Here is an 18722-nt window from a genome sequence, read left to right as displayed (position 1 = left end):
TTTTTATTTATTCTATGTCAAACATCTAAAACACTGAAACACCATGTTTAATTATTGTAAATGAAAAGTTCAAATACCAAATGTCATGTCTCTACTTTAAGGAATCCGAAGACATTTTATAATAGGAGCAGTAGCGTAGCCAGGATGTGTGTTTGGGGGAGGGGAAGTGCTGTTATAGGTACATATAGAAAAGTTACAATCATAAAAATATATATAAAAAATTACAAACATTAAAGTACCAAATTACATTGTCGGACCTCTTTGGGGGGGTGTGGCTCCTCTGGGTCCCCTTCCCTACGCCACTGAATAGGAGGAAGGATCAGAAATTAAGGTTACAAGGCCGATATTTCTGGAGTTTCGTCGGTGAAAGTGGAACGAGGAGTGTGTGGTAATTTTAATACATGAAGTTTCAGCCATTTGCAACCTACGGCGCTAGTTGCATGTAAACACAAATGGTGACTCGTTTGAAAAAAAAAAAAAAAAAGATCCGCTCAGTTATTCCATTTCTGTGGGCGAAACATTTAACCGAGGCTGAAATTCACCGGCAGCTGGTAGAGGTTTAAGGAGAGACTGTAACTTCTCATCAGCATATCGCAGAATGGTGTCAAAAGTTTGCAGCTATACTCTTTCCAGCCTTAGAAAAAAGTAGATGTAAACAAACCCACCTGACTACCAGTGGGTGGATGACCAGTGATTGGTTGTTGGACTTACTGCACTAGTATCCTACCGCAATATAATCCCTACTAAAATAGAAATTTCAGATAAAGATATCTGAATTTATCCTGCATTTTGTGATAATAAACGCAATATATATAATATTTAACAACAGATGTAGCTTTATTTCAACCTCACACGTATTTGGACATATGGTATTTACTGCGCATGCGTATGCGTTTGCGCACCTACTCCACTCATTTAAAATTATAGCAGAATGCAGAGTTTCGTGGCGACGATATGTGACAATAATCCATTTTCGTCTCGTGTTATAAAACACAAAAGAGGACACAGGAACAGCGGTAAGCTCGTTTATATAAGGATTTATGAAAATACATATTTCCAATATAGTGTCAGTGCGTTAATTATTTACTAACCAACTATAGCCTTAACGTTGTGGAAATTATGCGACGACAGTAAGCTAGCAGACGATCTTGCTGTTCACGTCTCTCGCTGCCCAAGCACGTGTGAGCCGCGGAGTAATACATTTCGCTTTGTTTATGTCTACTTTGTTCTAAGACTGGAAAGAGTTTAGTAGAGAGAACGTCACCGACCGAGGAGTGTAGTGGCCGCCCTACCACGCTCCTCAAGCAGTTTCACTAGGTCATCATCGATTACCCTACCTCAGCCCAGATTTCGCTCCAAGCAACTTTCACCTGTTCCCGCACTTGAAGGAGCACCTCGGAGGCCATTGCTGCGTTTCAGACGAGGAGTCAAACACTTCATAACAATGCGGCTGAACACCCAAGGATAGGATTTCCATAGGAGGGAATCTTAGCTGCATATGCAGTAGATTAGCGACCGACCGGCCTCGAAAATTATGCATTTGTTCTTAAGTTCGCACTCAAGATTTCTCCATTATGGACAACTTTCGTTCCATTACAAACTTTGCTCAAAATAAGTATATTTTCGTAATAATACTGTTGTGTATGTGACACATGCAGAGCCCGGAATGAAACAAAAGACAAGCTATAACTAAATCGAGGTTGTGCTTACCCTTTTAGGCAGAAGTGAGTTAGGGTCAATAATCTTTCGAGGCGTCGCCAACCTCTTCCAAGTTTCCGGAGTTGGCGGTGGCCTCGGTTCTTCCTTCTTCTTCCTGAAAATAAAACGGCAAACACTTTATCCTACGCCAAAGAGTTTCTTTGGATTGACAAATGACTTATGATTATTCTGCTACCCAACATTCTTACCAGCACAGGAGTTCATTAGATTTTTATTTAAGATAATGCAATGTACAATTTGTACTGAAATCGTCAATTCTCTGAAGAAATCAAAGTCTCCCTCCAGTCTTGTCATATTGTGGATTTATTAACTCAATTTGGAGTCACTGTTCCTTGAACTTCCTGTCGTCGCATAGAGACAGCCAATAACTTCTTTAATCATTCCATCAACTTTGTAATAGAAGAAATAAAACAACAGAGAATTCATTTTTTTTGCTCCCGCAATCCTTTAGACACGACCACTTTCCCCCCCCCGCGAGCATAGAACTCTTAGATGTTTGATCGTCGTGGCTTCACTTTTATTGATGAGACAAAACCAAGCTTTTGGGACGAATCGTGAGAGATTCATAATAATCGACTTGAGAGTGCTATGGAACGCATTTTAACTTTGAAAAGACGAGAGATCGTCTCCCACGGCGCAAATCTGTCTTCAACATTGGAAGGGACGGGCAAGACCGTTCGCATATATATATATATATATATATATATATATATATATATATATTGCGATGTCCAAAATATTTATGAAGTTGAAAAACAATGTTGTGGAGGATCAGAGGAACAGAGTTGTCTTCAACGTTGGGAGGCGGGCAGATTTGAGGCTTATTCTGGGGATATCAATTTCATTTCACGTTTCTTTGTAGCAATCGGACAAAAATCATCAAATTTTCCCCCCAAAATCTAATTTCAAATCGGATTATTGGGGGAACAGTCCCCCTCAGTTCCAAGATTGGAGGGAAAATGTCTCCCTCATCCCTCCGGGATTTGCGCCAGTGGTCCTCTTCAGGATGAACAGCAAATAAAATTCTACTTTAAGGTGCATCACCGCAATGTTCAATTTTTGTGGAAAGAAGATGGAAATATACCCACGTAGCCTGTTCCACTAGAGTGCCTTGTTGTTCCCCGTGGCTGTTGTTCAATTTACGCTGTTTCGTTGTGAAGGATTTTCAAATCCAGTTAACCTGGTTGCAGAAGCTATTTGTCCAGCCGTAGCCAATAGGGCACCTTCTAATGACGACGAGGAGGAACCGGAGTTAGCGCACTTCAAAGAGTGATACTACGCTCATAACCTTATTCCTAAGTTCATCCATTCCCTCTCTTTCTCTGTTACCCTTTTTACCACTATATTCTGTTTTTTATGCATTCCTAAATTTCAAATTCTATTTATGCACCCCTAGGTATGAACCCAGTATCTATTTAAAGTCTTAGACAAGGATTTGTTAGCTTCTGACCCCAAATACCCGCTTTACATTAATGAACAAGGACAAAAATAGAAAAGGAAATTGGCCATAACACATATTTAAAGTCATCATAGGAGGAAACCTGAATGCACCTGCACATCGAATTCCACCGAGAGATTTCCAGATTGCCAATCAAGTATGCAATCACTAACTACTCTCTCCTTTAAAGAGATCCGGGCCTTGTAACGCTATTCCTTCCACAATTCCGATAAATTAAAGGAGCATTTACTTTAGTGTACAGTTGCGGTCCTGCGTATCGAACTAGAGTGGCACAACTTCCTACTATCAAATAAATCCGTATAAGTTGAATAATTAGATATCAATAAACATTTCTATAAAAATAATTCCTCTTCAAAACTTTGAATCATAATTAATCTTTGTTACTACTATGCCACGTAGGACAGAATGTACTACCATGAGCAAAATAAATGACGCGTCTCTTTATTCTGAAGTTTTTTTGAAAATATCCCCATTTTCTTTATATGTTCGAAATTTCGGAAGGTTTCCCCAGCAGGACAGGTTAATAACAAACCCGTTTTTAATATTTGTGTTAGATATTAGCTTAAAATAAATAAATTAGAAGCAAAAAACATTAAATCGACAGAAATCTCGAGAATTACCAACTCTGCTAAAGTGGGAAATTTTCAAGAACGCGAGGGAATTCTGCAGTTCAACACGAAGCAGCGACATCTATGTCATTGAGAGAGACGTGGATTAGATCTACAAACGAAACTTTTAACGAAACATTTCTAATGTGTCTTATTACATGCATTATCAGCGAACTCCAAATATATTAATCTATGCTAAGTATTAACGTATAGATAGAGCAAATAGTGGAAATTACCTATGGAAAAAGACGAATTCTTAGCACAATCGTAATGAAAAATCGTCTTTACCGTAGAACAGTGCAGTTCACGTAAGAAAACAAGTAGCTCAGTTTGTTAAAGCAACTTGTCTGTATTGCGAAGGTATTGGGTTCGAACCCCATGGAAGTGTCGGTGGAATTTTTATTACTGTGGTTATTTTATTTATTTTTTATGTAGGAAAAAATCAAATTGTAACATATGTGTAAAACTCATGACGATACCAAAAAAAAGAAGAAGAAGAAGAAAATGCCGTTCTCGCACTTGCATTAGTGTCTCTAATTTTTGTTTGCAAACAGTTTCGTAATAATTTCCCCTGTGCTCACTACTCACTACATGCTCACTGGTGCATAACGAATGTTTTCCAGTAAATGTTAATTCTAATTTGGAGAATTTTATAAAGTTTCACAATGTTTCTCGCTTGATAGTCTTCTATCTACTTTTTTGGACACTTTGATAACAGATTTCCCTATTAAATGACTAATTTCCCCTATATATTTTTAATTACAGAAAAGTTTTACATGTATTTGTCTTAAATTGAAATTGTTTTGAATTTACCACATGAGGTAAGTAGCCCGAAGGAGGAGAACTGAAGTAACTGATATTCTACGTAAACGCAACCTATTGTAGAATTATTATGCTTCTTCAGCACATAATCTTTACGTTGGTCAGACAGAGAAAAAACCTGTTTTTTCCTCTCCTATGACCACTCCTCTTAAAGCTCTACATGTAATGATTCGTGTCACATAATTTCGGCTCTCCAAAGACATTTATTATTATTATTATTATTATGAAAATGAAATGAAATCTTTGAGTTTTACGTCCCACGGTTATGCCGGTTAGGCTAAAGGAGACGGTGATGATGAGTAATGAATGAAATGGTGGAATGAAGAAAGTGGGAGGAAACGGGAGAACCCCGAGAAAACCCACGCACACGGTGTTTGTCCACCACATAGTTCACTTGGCAATATTATTATTATTATTATTATTATTATTATTATTATTATTATTACTGAATATGCCACCCTTACATAATGTAACTTTAGATATCTTGGTTTAAGTGATTTCTTTAGTAATAATTTGAGCAACCATGTAACAAAATTTAAAATGTATGAGGGGGCACGAAGTTTTATTTCCCCCCCCCCTCTCTTTTCAGCACCGTCCCAACAGAAAGTATATAATTTCTGACAAGCAGAGTAGACAAAATGAATAAGAAATATATTTAAAGTAACCTTTCCTCCTTCGTGAATGGAATATCACGTAACATTTTTTTATTCTACTGAAGACGACCCTAGGCCGTTATGGTTAGGTAACAAAAGTTGCTGTGACCAACTGAGTTTCGATTTCTTACGCGAAAGAAGTCGGTTATATTACGAGGCATGCTTTTCATTAGCAAAACTGTTCGAAGTAAATACGAACATGGCTCAAGAACAGAGACGGAACTGAATTACCACTCGATTGACCTTGAGGCCAAATCACCAAAGCTATAAACGTAAGTTCAGCATGCATTTCTGTGGAGTTCTGTTCAGTATTCCTATCTGCCAATCACGCTTGTTTGTAAGAGTAATATGTTACAAACCTAACCTTTCGATAGAGCACAGTAGCAAAAGAATAAAAGGGAAGGAATTCTTGCCCTTGTGAACGTTGGATACCACCATGTGCAATAAAACTGTTGCGTCTCCTTGAAGTGATATTTTATCGAAAATAACTCTTTTCCCTTTATATATCCGAAGTTTTTGAGGGTTTCAAAATGAGGAAACGTTGCTGACAAACAAGGACGCATTTAGGGGTGGGTACAGGGGGTCAGGACCCCCTCTGAAATCCCAACTTTTCTGTAAATTTAGCCTAATTTTTGGGATTATCTTTTAAAATTTTATTATAATTTATCCTAATATTGAAGTCGAGCCCCTTCCGAAATAAATTACTGTATACGTGCCTGCTGACAATTTTCAATATATTCGTTAAATAATAAAGTAAAATAATTAAATTAGGAGCAAAAAGCTTCAACACGGGCTAACTTTTGTCCACTGCCAATATTGTTAGAAGGGATATTAATAGCAAAAACTGCTAGTCAATGCTGAACCTTGAAACTTCACCCCGAACAGCAAGCCTATTATTGAGAACTACATATGAAACATTTTATCAAAACTTATCTAGCTTTTATCTGGCATGAAATTATTATTTACACTAAAATGCACTATCCTAAAATGTGTATCTAAACATTGCTCTGCGTATCTACGAAGCAATGAAAATTTTTTATCGAAATATTTGGGCAGGAAACTCTAACAGCCAGCCATTTTATTTAAATCGTAATAAACCCTGTAACCGTGCGTTAACGTGAAGACAAAGCTTGGTCCATTGGTAATGTGTTGGAAGAATGAAAACTCAATGTTCGTAGGTTCGAATTTATCCACTCACCAGAACATTTTATTCTTATGTGTAACGATGAAATAAGAAAGAAAAAATGTATAACCGTTAAGACAAAACTTCAACCAAGTCTGAAGAGAACAATACTAAAATAGTAACACAATGACGTCAACCAAGAATTATTTCATGTAGCGTTTGGACGAAATTACAACTGTCAACAAAGTAAAAACAGGCTGATAGGCGTAATGTAGTCTAGACTTCTGAATGCATTTACTTCCTCAAAACTTCCGTCTCGTCATTGGTATGCTGTTAGTCATGGTAAAACCTTTCAATTGGAAGTGAAATGACAAACTAAAACAGTTTTAAATCAATAAATGTCTATGTGTAAAAGTAGGTGTCTCTTATCTGTAGTTCTGAGTTCCTTTTACTTTGAAGTGACAAATGAGAGAAGAAAGTATGGTGATCGAAAAAAAAAAATCAAATTTGAGATTTCAACGAATTTACACGTATTATAGCCCCTAATACCGAAAAAGTTATTTTTTGATACATGTCCATCTGTTCGTCCGTCCGTTCGCTACACTTTTCTGTGCACTCGCCTAGAGGCCAACCGTTCAACTTATCTGCACCAAATTTTAGTTTAAGATTTTTATAGTATTTCCTATAGTTTCTTTTATTTCCCTCCTACTCCCAAAACAAGGGTAGTTTCCTGTACGATGAAAATAGAAAAAATATATTTTCTAATAACTGGCTCTAACGATCTTGTTTTCTTTCTTTTTTTTATAAATCAATATTTAATTAGCAACCCTATTTTATGGTATAAGGCATTTATCTGAGAAAAATCTACAAGGGGTAGTTTATACTTAGGGGTGAGTTTTTTTTCAGTGATTTTCTCAAAATGAACTCAAGTGTTTTCGTCCATATTTCATAAATAAATATTTCATTAATAACTTAACAATATGGCATAAATAACTCGTTTGTCCTAAAAAAATGCGAGGGGTAGTTTATTCTTGGTGGAGTGTGTTGTCTGGGTGATTTTCTCAAAAATGACTCAAAAGAGTTTATTCGTATTTCAAAAATACATATTTCGTTAATAACCGAACAATATGGCAAAACTCATTTGTCCTAAAAAAAAAATATACGAGGGGTAATTTACTCTTGGGGGTGTTTTTCCTCCACGGTTTTCTCTAAAATGAATCAAGCAATTTTGTTCGTACTCAGAAATAAATATTTCATTAAAAACCTAATAATATGGAATAACTCGCTTACCCTGAAAGAATCCTCAAGAGATAGTTTATTCGGGGAGTTATTTTTCCCTCACGATTTTCTCAAAACTTACGTGAACAATTTTATTGATAATTCATAAATAAATATTTCATTAATAACCCTATATTTTAGTATAAGTCATTTCTATGAAAAACAATTACGACGGATAGATTATTTTGGGGGTCAAGGTTTTTCCCAACAATTTTCTCGAACGACAGGCGATTTTGTTCAAATTTCGCAAATAAATATTTCATTAATAAGCAAAAGTATATCTTAACTCATTGTTCGAAACAATTCACAAGAGGTAGGTTACTCCTGACGTGTTCTTTTTGAACGACTTTCTCGAAAATGACTCATTTGATTTTTTCATATTTCATAAACAATTATTGCATTAATTGCTCTATTATATGTCTAATGAAAATGTGCTCAAAGTGTGAGTTAGTTTTGTAGTGTGGATTTTCTTCAATCGAAGTTTTTTATTCGATAATCTGACATTCGATGTATTTGAATAATACGATATTTTTTTTTCGTATTATCCAAATACACACTTCAGTAACAACTGCGGCCTAATACAGTTAAGAAATTGAATTGAAAAACTTTAGTGCGGTGGCCCTGTAATTGAATATTTTTTGGTAAACGCCCTAGCTTTTTGTGGTAAACTCAGGCTTTTCTTTTTCGAGCGACAAAAGAGAGAAGAAAATATGGTGATTGTGAAAATAGTATATCAAATTCAGATTTCAACGGATTTACATACTTCATGGCGTCTACATACCGGAAATGTGATTTTTCGATACCCGTCCTTCCGGTCCGTCCGTTCGGTACACTTTTCTGTGCACTCGCCTAGAGGCTATACCGTTCAACGTTTCTACACCAAATTTTAAACATAGGGTTTACATAGTATTCCTACAGGAGATTTTCCCATTTTTTTCCTACCGCCTAAAATAAGTGTGGTTTACTAACAGCCGAAAATCGAAAAAAGCTATTTTCTCCAAAATGGTTTTAACAATTTTGTTTATTTTTCATTAATCAATATTTAATTAACAACCCTATATTGCAGTATCAGATATTTCTCTTAGAAAAATTTACGAGGGGTAGTTTATTCTTGGAGGTGACTTTTTCTCGACGATGTTCTCAGAAAGGACACTGGCAAATTTTGTACACACTTCATAAACAAATATTTAACCTTGCAGTATGGTATAAGTCAATTGACCTGTAGTAGCTTATTCTTGGAGTTGAATTTATTTCCAGTGAGTTTCTCAAACACGACCAGTTGGCAACACTGTATCTCGACAACGAAGCTGAACTCGAAAACTGCAAGAGGGCTATTTGTCTTCTTTTGATGTCAGGAATCATCTCCCGAAGTTTGTGGACATCTTTCAGGTTCACCCTTAATGAAGCTTCTTTTCGAAAAGTTAACTATTAACTTTAGACATTGTTTATTTTATTTTTTTTTAAATCACAAATGCCGTTATTAATTTTAAGGCAGAGAGCTACTTCTGAGAGAATTGATCTTGAAAAATAATTTTAAAACTTAGACTTTTGTTTTCGAGACATTCCAGACAAGACGAGACATTTTAAAAGCTTTTTCGTGTCCAAAACATTTGTTACGTCTTCTTTTGGATGTCACAAAGCGCGTCTCGTCTCTTTCTTGAGACATGTCTTATCTCGTGCGCATTCGTTAACACTTGGGAAGGATTATCTTTCTACTCAAAGCATTGTTTTTATAATGGTTGCATATTTATGATAATTGCCGTCTACATAAATTACAGTTCTTTCAGTTGAATTAATTGTTTATTATTATTATTGAAATTAAAATTAAATGGAATATCTAGTTTAACGTTGCACGATTATGCACCTACGCTAAGGGAGAATGATGATGAATGAAATGATGAAATGAAGAAAGTGGGAGGAAAATGGAAAATTTTAAGAAAACCCATACCCATGCACACGGTATTTGTCTACCTCAAATTTCACTTGGCGCGAAGTGGAGTCGAGCCACGGACCCCATGAATGCTCTATTATTATTATTATTATTATTATTATTATTATTATTATTATTATTATTATTATTATTATTATTATTATTAATAATAATAATAATAATAATAATAATAATAATAATATTAATAATAGTAATAATTGAAGTGAGCTTAACGAGTTTCAACCGTCCGACTCAACCAATGTTTGGGTGCCTGGTCATTCGTCTACTCCATGACAACTTTTCATAAAAGACATTTCCTTTTAATGAAACTAGTAAGTGCCTTTTAGCTTTGAGAAGTAACTATGCTTGGAATTTGAAATCTGCAAAATATAAGAGGTAAAATCAACCAAATGCTCCAAGTTTACACTAATGTATACAAAACAATTTTGCAATATCAATTACGTGAATCTTGTCCCATAAAGAAGCCGAAACCCCTACACCAAAGAGCCCTCCGAGATTTGATAATTGTCCACAAGGACTGAAATTGTCATTTGAAGCCAAGACTTTAATATGAAGCCAATAATTTCTTTAAAATAGACGAAAAATTCGAAAGTTATAAGCATTTTCATATTTTTGCCTTTTCCCATAATGGAGCCGTAACACACTATACTGATGAGCCCCCCCGACTCCAGGATTTGATCATTCTCCATCGGACTGAAATTGCCATTTGGAACCAACACTTTAATACGAAGCCCAACAATTCTTTAAAATAGACGAAAAATTCGAACGTTAGAAACATTTTAATATTTTTGCCTTTTCTCATAAGGGGCCCGTATTAGCCTACACTGAAGAGCCCCACGAGATTTGATCCTTGACCACTGGGACTGAAATTTTCATTTGAAACCAAAACTTTAATATGAAGCCAAAAATTAAACTTTTACATCAATTTAAACTGACTGGGTTCCAGTTCACCCCACTATTATGTTTAGTTTAGTAAAGTGGTAATTTGTGACAGCTTCACATCATCAAAAGAATCTTTCACTACCCTCCCTCCCAGAAGTTTGTGCTGGATCCGCCACTGGATTCAATAGACATTTTTCCTATTCTTTTTATCACCTTGTTGGGGCTCCCTCGTACAAATAAAGAAGCGGTAATATTACAATCAAGGGGCGCTATATATTAGGTATTTCTTTAGTTACCTACCCCTAACCGCACAGGGCCATCTTTGGTAGAATAAAAAAATGCTACGTGATATTCCAATCATGAAAGGGGAGAGGATGCTGTAAATATATTTCTTATTCATTTTGTCTACCCTGCTTATGAGAAATTACTTTCTGTTGGAAGGGTACTGAAATGAGAGGGGCAAAATAAAACGCCGTACCCCCTCCTACATGGTTGTTCAAATAATTACTAAAGAAAGCACTTTAGACTAAGATATCTAAGATTTAAACTAAGAAACTAAGATATCCTTACATTATGTAAGGATGGCATATTCAGGATTATTATTATTATTATTATTATTATTATTATTATTATTATTATTATTATTATTATTATTATTATTATTATTATTATTATTATTATTATTATTATATGAATGTTTTTGGAGCACCGAAATTTTGTAAGACGAACAATGGAATGTAGAGGTTTAAGATGGGTGGTCATAGGGAGGAAAAACCAGAACTTTTTTTCTGTCTGACTCTCTAACGTGAAGATTATGTGCTGATGGCAAGAAGTATCATCATTCTACAATAGGTAGCTTTTACGTAGAATATCAATTACTTGAGTTTTCCTCCTTCGAGCTACTTATCTCATGTGGTAAATTCAAAACAATTTCAATTTAATACAAATACATTGTAAAACTTTTCCGTAATTAAACATCTAGGGAAAATTAAACATTTAATAGGGAAATCTGTTATCAAAATATCCAAACAAGTAGATAGAAGACTATCTAGCGAGAAATATTGTGAAACTTTATAAAATTCTCCAAATTAGGATTAACATTTACTGGGAAACAACGCGCCAGCGAGCATTACGTATAGTGAGCAGTGAGCACAGGGGAAATAATTACTAACCTTTTTGCAAACAAAATTAGGGATGGTAATGCAAGTGCGACAACGACATTTTTTCTTTTTTTGGTATCGTCATGAATTTTACACATATGTTACAATTTGATTCTTTCCCACATTAAAAAATAAGATAACCATAATAATAAAAATGACAACGTCACTTCCATCTGGATCCGAACCCGCTACCTTCGGCATACAGACTAGTTGCTTTAACCAACTAAGCTATTTGTTTCCTTACGTGAACTCACCCTGTTCTACGGTAAAGACGATTTTTCATTACGGTCGCGCTACCAATTCGTCCTTTTCCATAGACGATTTCCACTTTTTGCTCTATCTTTACGTTAATACGTGGCATATATTCATATATTTGGAGTTTGCAGATAATGCACGAAATAAGACATATCAGAAATATTTCGTTAAAAGTTTCGTTTGTAGATTTTATCCACATTTTTCTGTGACATAGATGTCGCTGCTTCGTGTTGAACTGCAGAATTCCCTCGCGTTCTTGAAAATTTCCCACTTTAGCAGAGTTGGTAATTCTCGAGATTTCTGTCGATTTAATGTTTTTTGCTTCTAATTTATTTATTTTAAGCTAATATCTAACACAAATATTAAAAACGGGTTTGTTATTAACCTGTCCTGCTGGGGAAACCTTCCGAAATTTCGAACATATAAAGAAAATGGAGATATTTTCAAAAAATTTCAAAATAAAGAGACGCGTCATTTATTTTGCTCATGGTAGTACATGAGTAGCTACTTTGATTGTGATCGCCCATGCTTAACTGGACAAGAAATTTGACTCCCAATGTATTTATTTTAACATCTTTGACTCATGGACTTGATTGTTAGTTCTATTGGCTCTCCACTTATCTCAGGATACTAATCAACACTATCAACTTTATGCAGTCAGTGTACTAGCAGAATAGACGGTAGCCCAACAGAGGGAAACGGTGGAGTAGTCAATTGCCAGCGTTATAATTGATGGCTTAGAAGACTATTTGCCAACCATCTTAATCGTCAACGTAAGTGCAACAAAGTCTGAGGGGTTCAATTAGTAGAGCGACTGACTGATTGAAAGAGAGCTAAAGAAAATATTTTAACCTACAAGAACTAATTTCAAACACACAGGGTACCAACCTGAACTTCCTTGAGATGTTTCTAGTACATTGAGAAGTATCTGTACATACATACCAGATTTTCTAACAACGTTGTCAACACTAAGAGTCAATTTAGCTAACTACATCTTTGACATCCATCGAAACCACCGGTAGGTCCTACGCTATACCTAAAAAGACGCATCGCTGTGTTGGAAGAGTGAAGCAACATATGCACTATAACTACTTTGAGCTAATTATTTTAAAACTTTATTTCTGAAATTCCCAATTTCGAACCAAGCAGATCGTTAGTCTATATATGATCTAACAAATATGCTGTTCAGGTGGGGTTTAAATCCAAGACCACTGCATCAAAAACACGGTAAATTTAACCACTCGACTACCCCACAGAATGTTCTTCGGACATTGGTCTGGCAATATAATGTCCCATTTGTGATTCCTTTAGTTAGTTTGTTGAAGTTGAGCGTCCTTTTTAGCACCAAGGCTATATGAAACTGAACTTACAGTTTAAGATGGAACGGAACCACTCACTGAAATGCGTTCAAATTCTCTTCTGCCGAGCACCAAAAGTGTGCGCGCTAACTAGTGCACTAGCAGAAAGGATTATGGGATTCCTGTGAGGCATTTCTCGACTCTTTGCGGGACTTTTGAAATGAAATCTTTCAGTTCAACGTCCCAGGATACCCGTTAGGCTAAGGGAGACGATGATTAAGACAAGTGAATGATGATGAACAGGTAAAATAAGAAAGTGGAAGAAAGGAGGAGTATCCCGAGAAAACCCACGGACACGATGTTGTTGTTCCCCACAAACTTACTTGGTCGGGGGTCGAACGAGAGACCCTATACGCATCAGAGGTACGTGCTGTACCACTGAGCTCCCGTGTGCCTCCAGGACGACTTTTGGAGTATGTTTAGAACAAATCATACTCGTGTGAGTGACATAGACAGCAAATTAAAATTAAAATCACTTCTTTCATCATTATGAAGGGAATATATATTCCTATGACGAAAATTCATACTTGCCTATACCTCAGAAGACGAATACATACTTTTCTTTAGTGAGCATTCTCTCTCGCCATTATAACTGACTTGTTGATCCTGGTGCCGTGTCGATAAGCAAGAATTAAATAAATCCAAAAATAAGTAAATAAATAAAAATAAATTGCATTCGTTCTCATACACGGTCGCCTAGTTAAAATGACTTTCACACGTCACAATGGAAAGTATTGGGAAAATCCTGAATAATCAAAATGATCGGAACGATGCGGCTGGGAGTTTACTGATATGCCTACTTTTGACGAGGAATATGATGTAAACGTAATATGCCCCTTTCTTTTACTCGTGAAATGCAAGGCAAGTTAGACTTGTTCCCTACTTGAATTGAATATAAAAAGCTTACCTGAAACTGACAGCGGATACTGTGGATACCAATGAGGTGCAACTGTGGATGGTGGGAAGTCCTTTGGTAGACTTGATTGCCCGTAACATTGTGTGTAGGTTCTTGTACAGGAAACTGCCTTTTCTGTATTTCATTCCTTCCATGCCCGCTTCCAACAGTCTACAAAACAACAAATAAAATCAAACAAAAGCATAGCCTGTACACAGTCCAAAGTACACTGCAAAAGGTTAAAAATATATAGATCTAACTATCTATATTCATGTGTAGAACGGATCTATCTTATTAGTATTTTCAATCTTAATATTGGAGAAAGGTAGTAAGTTAAGGAATTATGCCTTACAAAAACATGTTGATTCCACTTGAGTGATATTCCCCATAATTCCCTTGTTACTTGGATCAAACAGTTACCGCTCATGGCAATGGCAAAAGAGTCCATTCTCGGATATAAAGGTTGGAAGTTTAATATTGGGAGCACTGTTGTGAGTACGAAATGAAACGAAACTAGCTATTCCCAGGGTTTGACTTAAGCTGATTGGACGGATTGCTCCCAATTGGGAGCCGTATTAAGAGTGTAATGTACCACTTGTCAAGAACAAACAACACATTGGAAGTCAATTAAAAAGCGAGTTCCGACCAAGATAGTTCCCAATAAGAATCCCATACCTTTGTTATTCTCATATCTAACACATGTTAGTCGATGACATAACTTCCTGACAGTAAATGGACTTGACTCTCCAACTCATGTCAAAGGTGCTATGGTGAGAAGATAGTAGTAGTGTGCGAAGTGGCGGTTTAAACTGCTGTGTATTATTATGTATTCACCTCTTCACAACATAAAAGTTGATTGAAAATTGAATGCGACTGCGGCATAGAAATAAATGTGAAATATGTTGCTGTCCATGTTTTCTTTTCATAATAATCAAGTTGGTTTGAACCAATGATACCTCTTCTTCTGCCGTGGTTTCTTTTTGAAAGACACATTTAATTAAATTAGCCCAGGGGAGTATGAAAAGAAGAGGGTTTCTGTTCGATCGTTCTTTCCTTTGTCAAAATGATATTTTGTCTGTATTATACATAAATCCAACACTTCTTAAATTATGTCTTATTTATAATTATTATAAGTGTACATAACGTAATTTGACTTTTACGAAGTCCGTAAGAATGCCGAAGTATTCCACACTTAGTATTTTTAACCTATGAACAGCAATGATGGTTCAAAACTTGCAGGACTTACACCAACATTGGTATTTCTTTTCGTCTTAACAGATGCAAATTCGTGTGTATATACTGTAGATGCAGCTTCAGATGTTAAATCGGAGAAGTTTGTTTCTTACCTTCGTGACGGGTAGGCGAGTTGTTGATTTCGTGAGGAACATTCCGCTTTCAGAGCAGCGTTATAAACACCGGATACCGCTTTCGACCGATCTTTCCTACAGAAACAATAAAGAATGCAAGTGTTAAAACGGTAGACAATATTTCCAGACAATTTGCAACTTAAAATACATTTTCCTATTCGGTTGGATTGATGCTTAGCTAATGAGCCAGCTACCTAATTATTGAAAGTCTTAATTTAGAAAATTACCCAGATCTTGAGTAATACTAAAACAGGCCACCACAAATAGTTAAAAAAATAATAACAAACAATTGCTCAAATTTAGAACACTAAATGCAGTGATAAGACGAGAATTTCACTTCCCTTGATCAGAATAATATAAACTGTAATTCTTAATGAGGATACGTGACATGTTGAAATTACAAAATTTAAACAAAAAAAGTGAGAGTGACAAGTCCAGATATGGCAAACTCGGGCAATTTTGTGACTGCGGCAATTTCGTGATAATTACACAATTGGCGATTATGAAGTTAAAAACCTAAATCAGCCCTACCTTTTGAAGCGCATAAAGACGAAATGGTGCATGACATGTAAAATAAACCCGATGATTGTAACAGGGTATAGTGAAAGAGACTATATAGTTGCCACAAAGTGAATTCAGTGTTTATCACAAACTTAGCGGTGTAGTATCACGAAATTACGCGAGTCACAGAATTTGTAGACATTTTCTCAACGTTTATATTTCTTGCATATATTTTTTACTTCTGTGGTTAATATGCTTTATAACATGTATCATCCTTAATACTTGTTCATATTCAACGTAATTCTACGTTTCCTCTCTAAGTCTTGGTAGGCTAAGAAAACTTAATGTCTAGAATATGGCTAAGGTTGCCTTATATATGCATTACATGTAATATTTTTATATCACAAAAATATTTTTTACTATATATTATTTGGTCATTGGTTCGGAGGTTATATCTTCTACTACTGAAGCACGATACTTCAACCTACAGCTTAATATAGAACTGGAACATCGTAAAGAGGGATCTTCTGTATAGTTAAGAAAAAGCTTATTGTATTAGAAGTGTGTGTGTGTGTTACGATCTGTGAAAGTTATTGCTTCAAAAATCACTTATCTGTAAATTGGCCACTTTTCAGTGACACCGATAAGGGGCAAGCATAGTTACATTTCACTGTATTTAATACTTCGAGTTGTACAAATTTTGTACAAATTTAATTATGCCGATATATTTGAGTCAGCAGAAGAGTTTAAAAAGACCAGCAGACTGTTCAACCTTAGCTGGTCTTGTGGTACAGCATGCAGAAGTGCAGAAATGGGGGAAGGATGCATGATTGACCTCAGGATTTTCTGGGTTTGGGACTCCGAACTCTGAAGGGTCTGGAGGTTAGCATTTCTGGAATTGGAGTCAGTGGCGAAGCGTAATCCCACAAGTAGGTTAGGCCCGATAAAGTAATAACACAAATAATATTTAACGTATCATAAAATGTTTAAAATTATAGTCAGAATTCTATTTTCCTTATTGAGTTGAACAAAAAATCTATTTATTTTAAAGAACTTTCTTAGCTGTATTTCTAACACTGTTTAGAGTTAAATTTATGTGCGTGTATACAACATAGTATTCTTTTTTGGTTGTTCTTGTTTAATTTAACAAAAAAGAATAAATACTTATATAAACAAAAGTAGACGGAAAGTAGTCTATTATTATTATTCAACAAATATTTACATGGAGGAAAACACGCAATGTGTATTAATGAAATATATTCCCATTTAGCTCCACTACAAATATTTTGAAGTGCAGTTCATATTTTCTTGTCTGTAATTTGCAGGGGGGATGAGGGGAAATTCCTCCTCACTTGCTGTTTTCATTTCCTGCATATTTGAAAATGGAGGGAGAGAAGAAGTAAGTATATTCTTATAGTTAGCTGTCAAATTTCATGGATAAGCGTTTGTTACCTGCATCTCTCACTTTAAAGTAGGTACAATACTGAATTTAATTAATGCATCACGTGATAATGACTTCACTAGAAGTGTTAATGCTCAGAAGGAACTTCATTTGAATCAACGCAAGATAGTTAATATTGTATTCTATGCAGTGACATATTTAAAGGGATGGCTTCCGAGCTTAAACACTCACCACAATTTTATTGCAACTTTTTATTGTTTTATATGTATTGCAGAAGTTTCACATTTCCAGGAATAAAGTTAGCCTCTCCCGAAACAAAATCGTAAATACCCAACTGATTCTATGAAATGGAAAACCCAACTAAAATTACACAGAAATATTATTATTATTTTATTCTGTGCGTTTACGTTTGGTAAATTTATATATATATATATATATATATATATATATATATATATATATATATATATATATATATATATATATATATATATATATATATATATATGTTTAATGTATCCAACTTATATTCTACAAACTTTTATGGTCCAGGCCCCATGTAGGTAAAAAAAAAAAAAAAAAGCTACTTTGAATAACTCCTGATTGTATATACCTAAATTAAACAAATTACAACTACTAGAAACTTCTTACTCTGTGTTAAGGAAATCATTTTATAACATTTAGCATTGAAAGATGCCTTCAACACTAAAATTAAACTCACAGAAGCGAGTATTCGCACTTTCCCAACAAGGACGCCGAACTGTAACTTTGGGGGAAGGGGGCATTCGGATGCAGGAGGCATATAATGAGGATTTTACGACTAATTCAATTCAAATTATGCCAAATATTGCATATTCATAAATACAATGAGGGAGTCCACATGAGGTTTGGGGGGCCCGGTCCCCCCAGGATCGGCGCCCAAGCTTCCCAACAATGCGTGCAATCCCCAGCGATGATAGCTTCGCTCCCAGAACAGCATAGCCCGTAAGCCTGTCTAGCGAGCTGGTGAGGATCAGACGGAAGGGTCTCCAAGTGTTTCCAACCTACTATTTTGTTACCAAAAAAATCGAAATGTTGAAGTATTGACTTTATTTTATAAGAAACCAAAGATATAGAAAATATACGGTAGAAAACAGGTTAGGCCCGGTCCCAGAGCCTCACAGTACGCTTCGCCACTGATTGGAATTCCAAATTCCGGATCGGCTGGACGTTAGCATTCGACATGTGCTGATTTTCGTAAACAATATACCAACAATATACATCACAGAACTTCATGCCTAAGTTAGTAA

The 18722-nt window shown here is 35.5% G+C and overlaps 1 protein-coding gene across 1 annotated transcript in view; it reads right to left on the bottom strand.

The window, feature by feature from the left end:
- Positions 1 to 18722, bottom strand: part of LOC145666938 (uncharacterized) — a 49895-nt gene that overhangs the window by 12358 nt on the left and 18815 nt on the right. Inside the window, exons 4-6 of the mRNA XM_081734553.1 lie at positions 15510 to 15605; positions 14176 to 14334; positions 1711 to 1813 (exon numbers count right to left, since the gene is read on the bottom strand). Of these exons, the coding sequence (XP_081590679.1) occupies positions 1711 to 1813; positions 14176 to 14334; positions 15510 to 15605 (358 nt within the window). The remainder of the gene's footprint in view (positions 1 to 1710; positions 1814 to 14175; positions 14335 to 15509; positions 15606 to 18722) is intronic.

This window comes from Thermobia domestica, chromosome 12, assembly GCF_964235325.1.
Source record: "Thermobia domestica chromosome 12, izTheDome1.hap1.1, whole genome shotgun sequence".
NCBI classification, from domain to species: domain Eukaryota; kingdom Metazoa; phylum Arthropoda; class Insecta; order Zygentoma; family Lepismatidae; genus Thermobia; species Thermobia domestica.
Note: the sequence above shows the minus strand (reverse complement) of the source record. Positions and strands in the feature narration are given on the sequence as shown.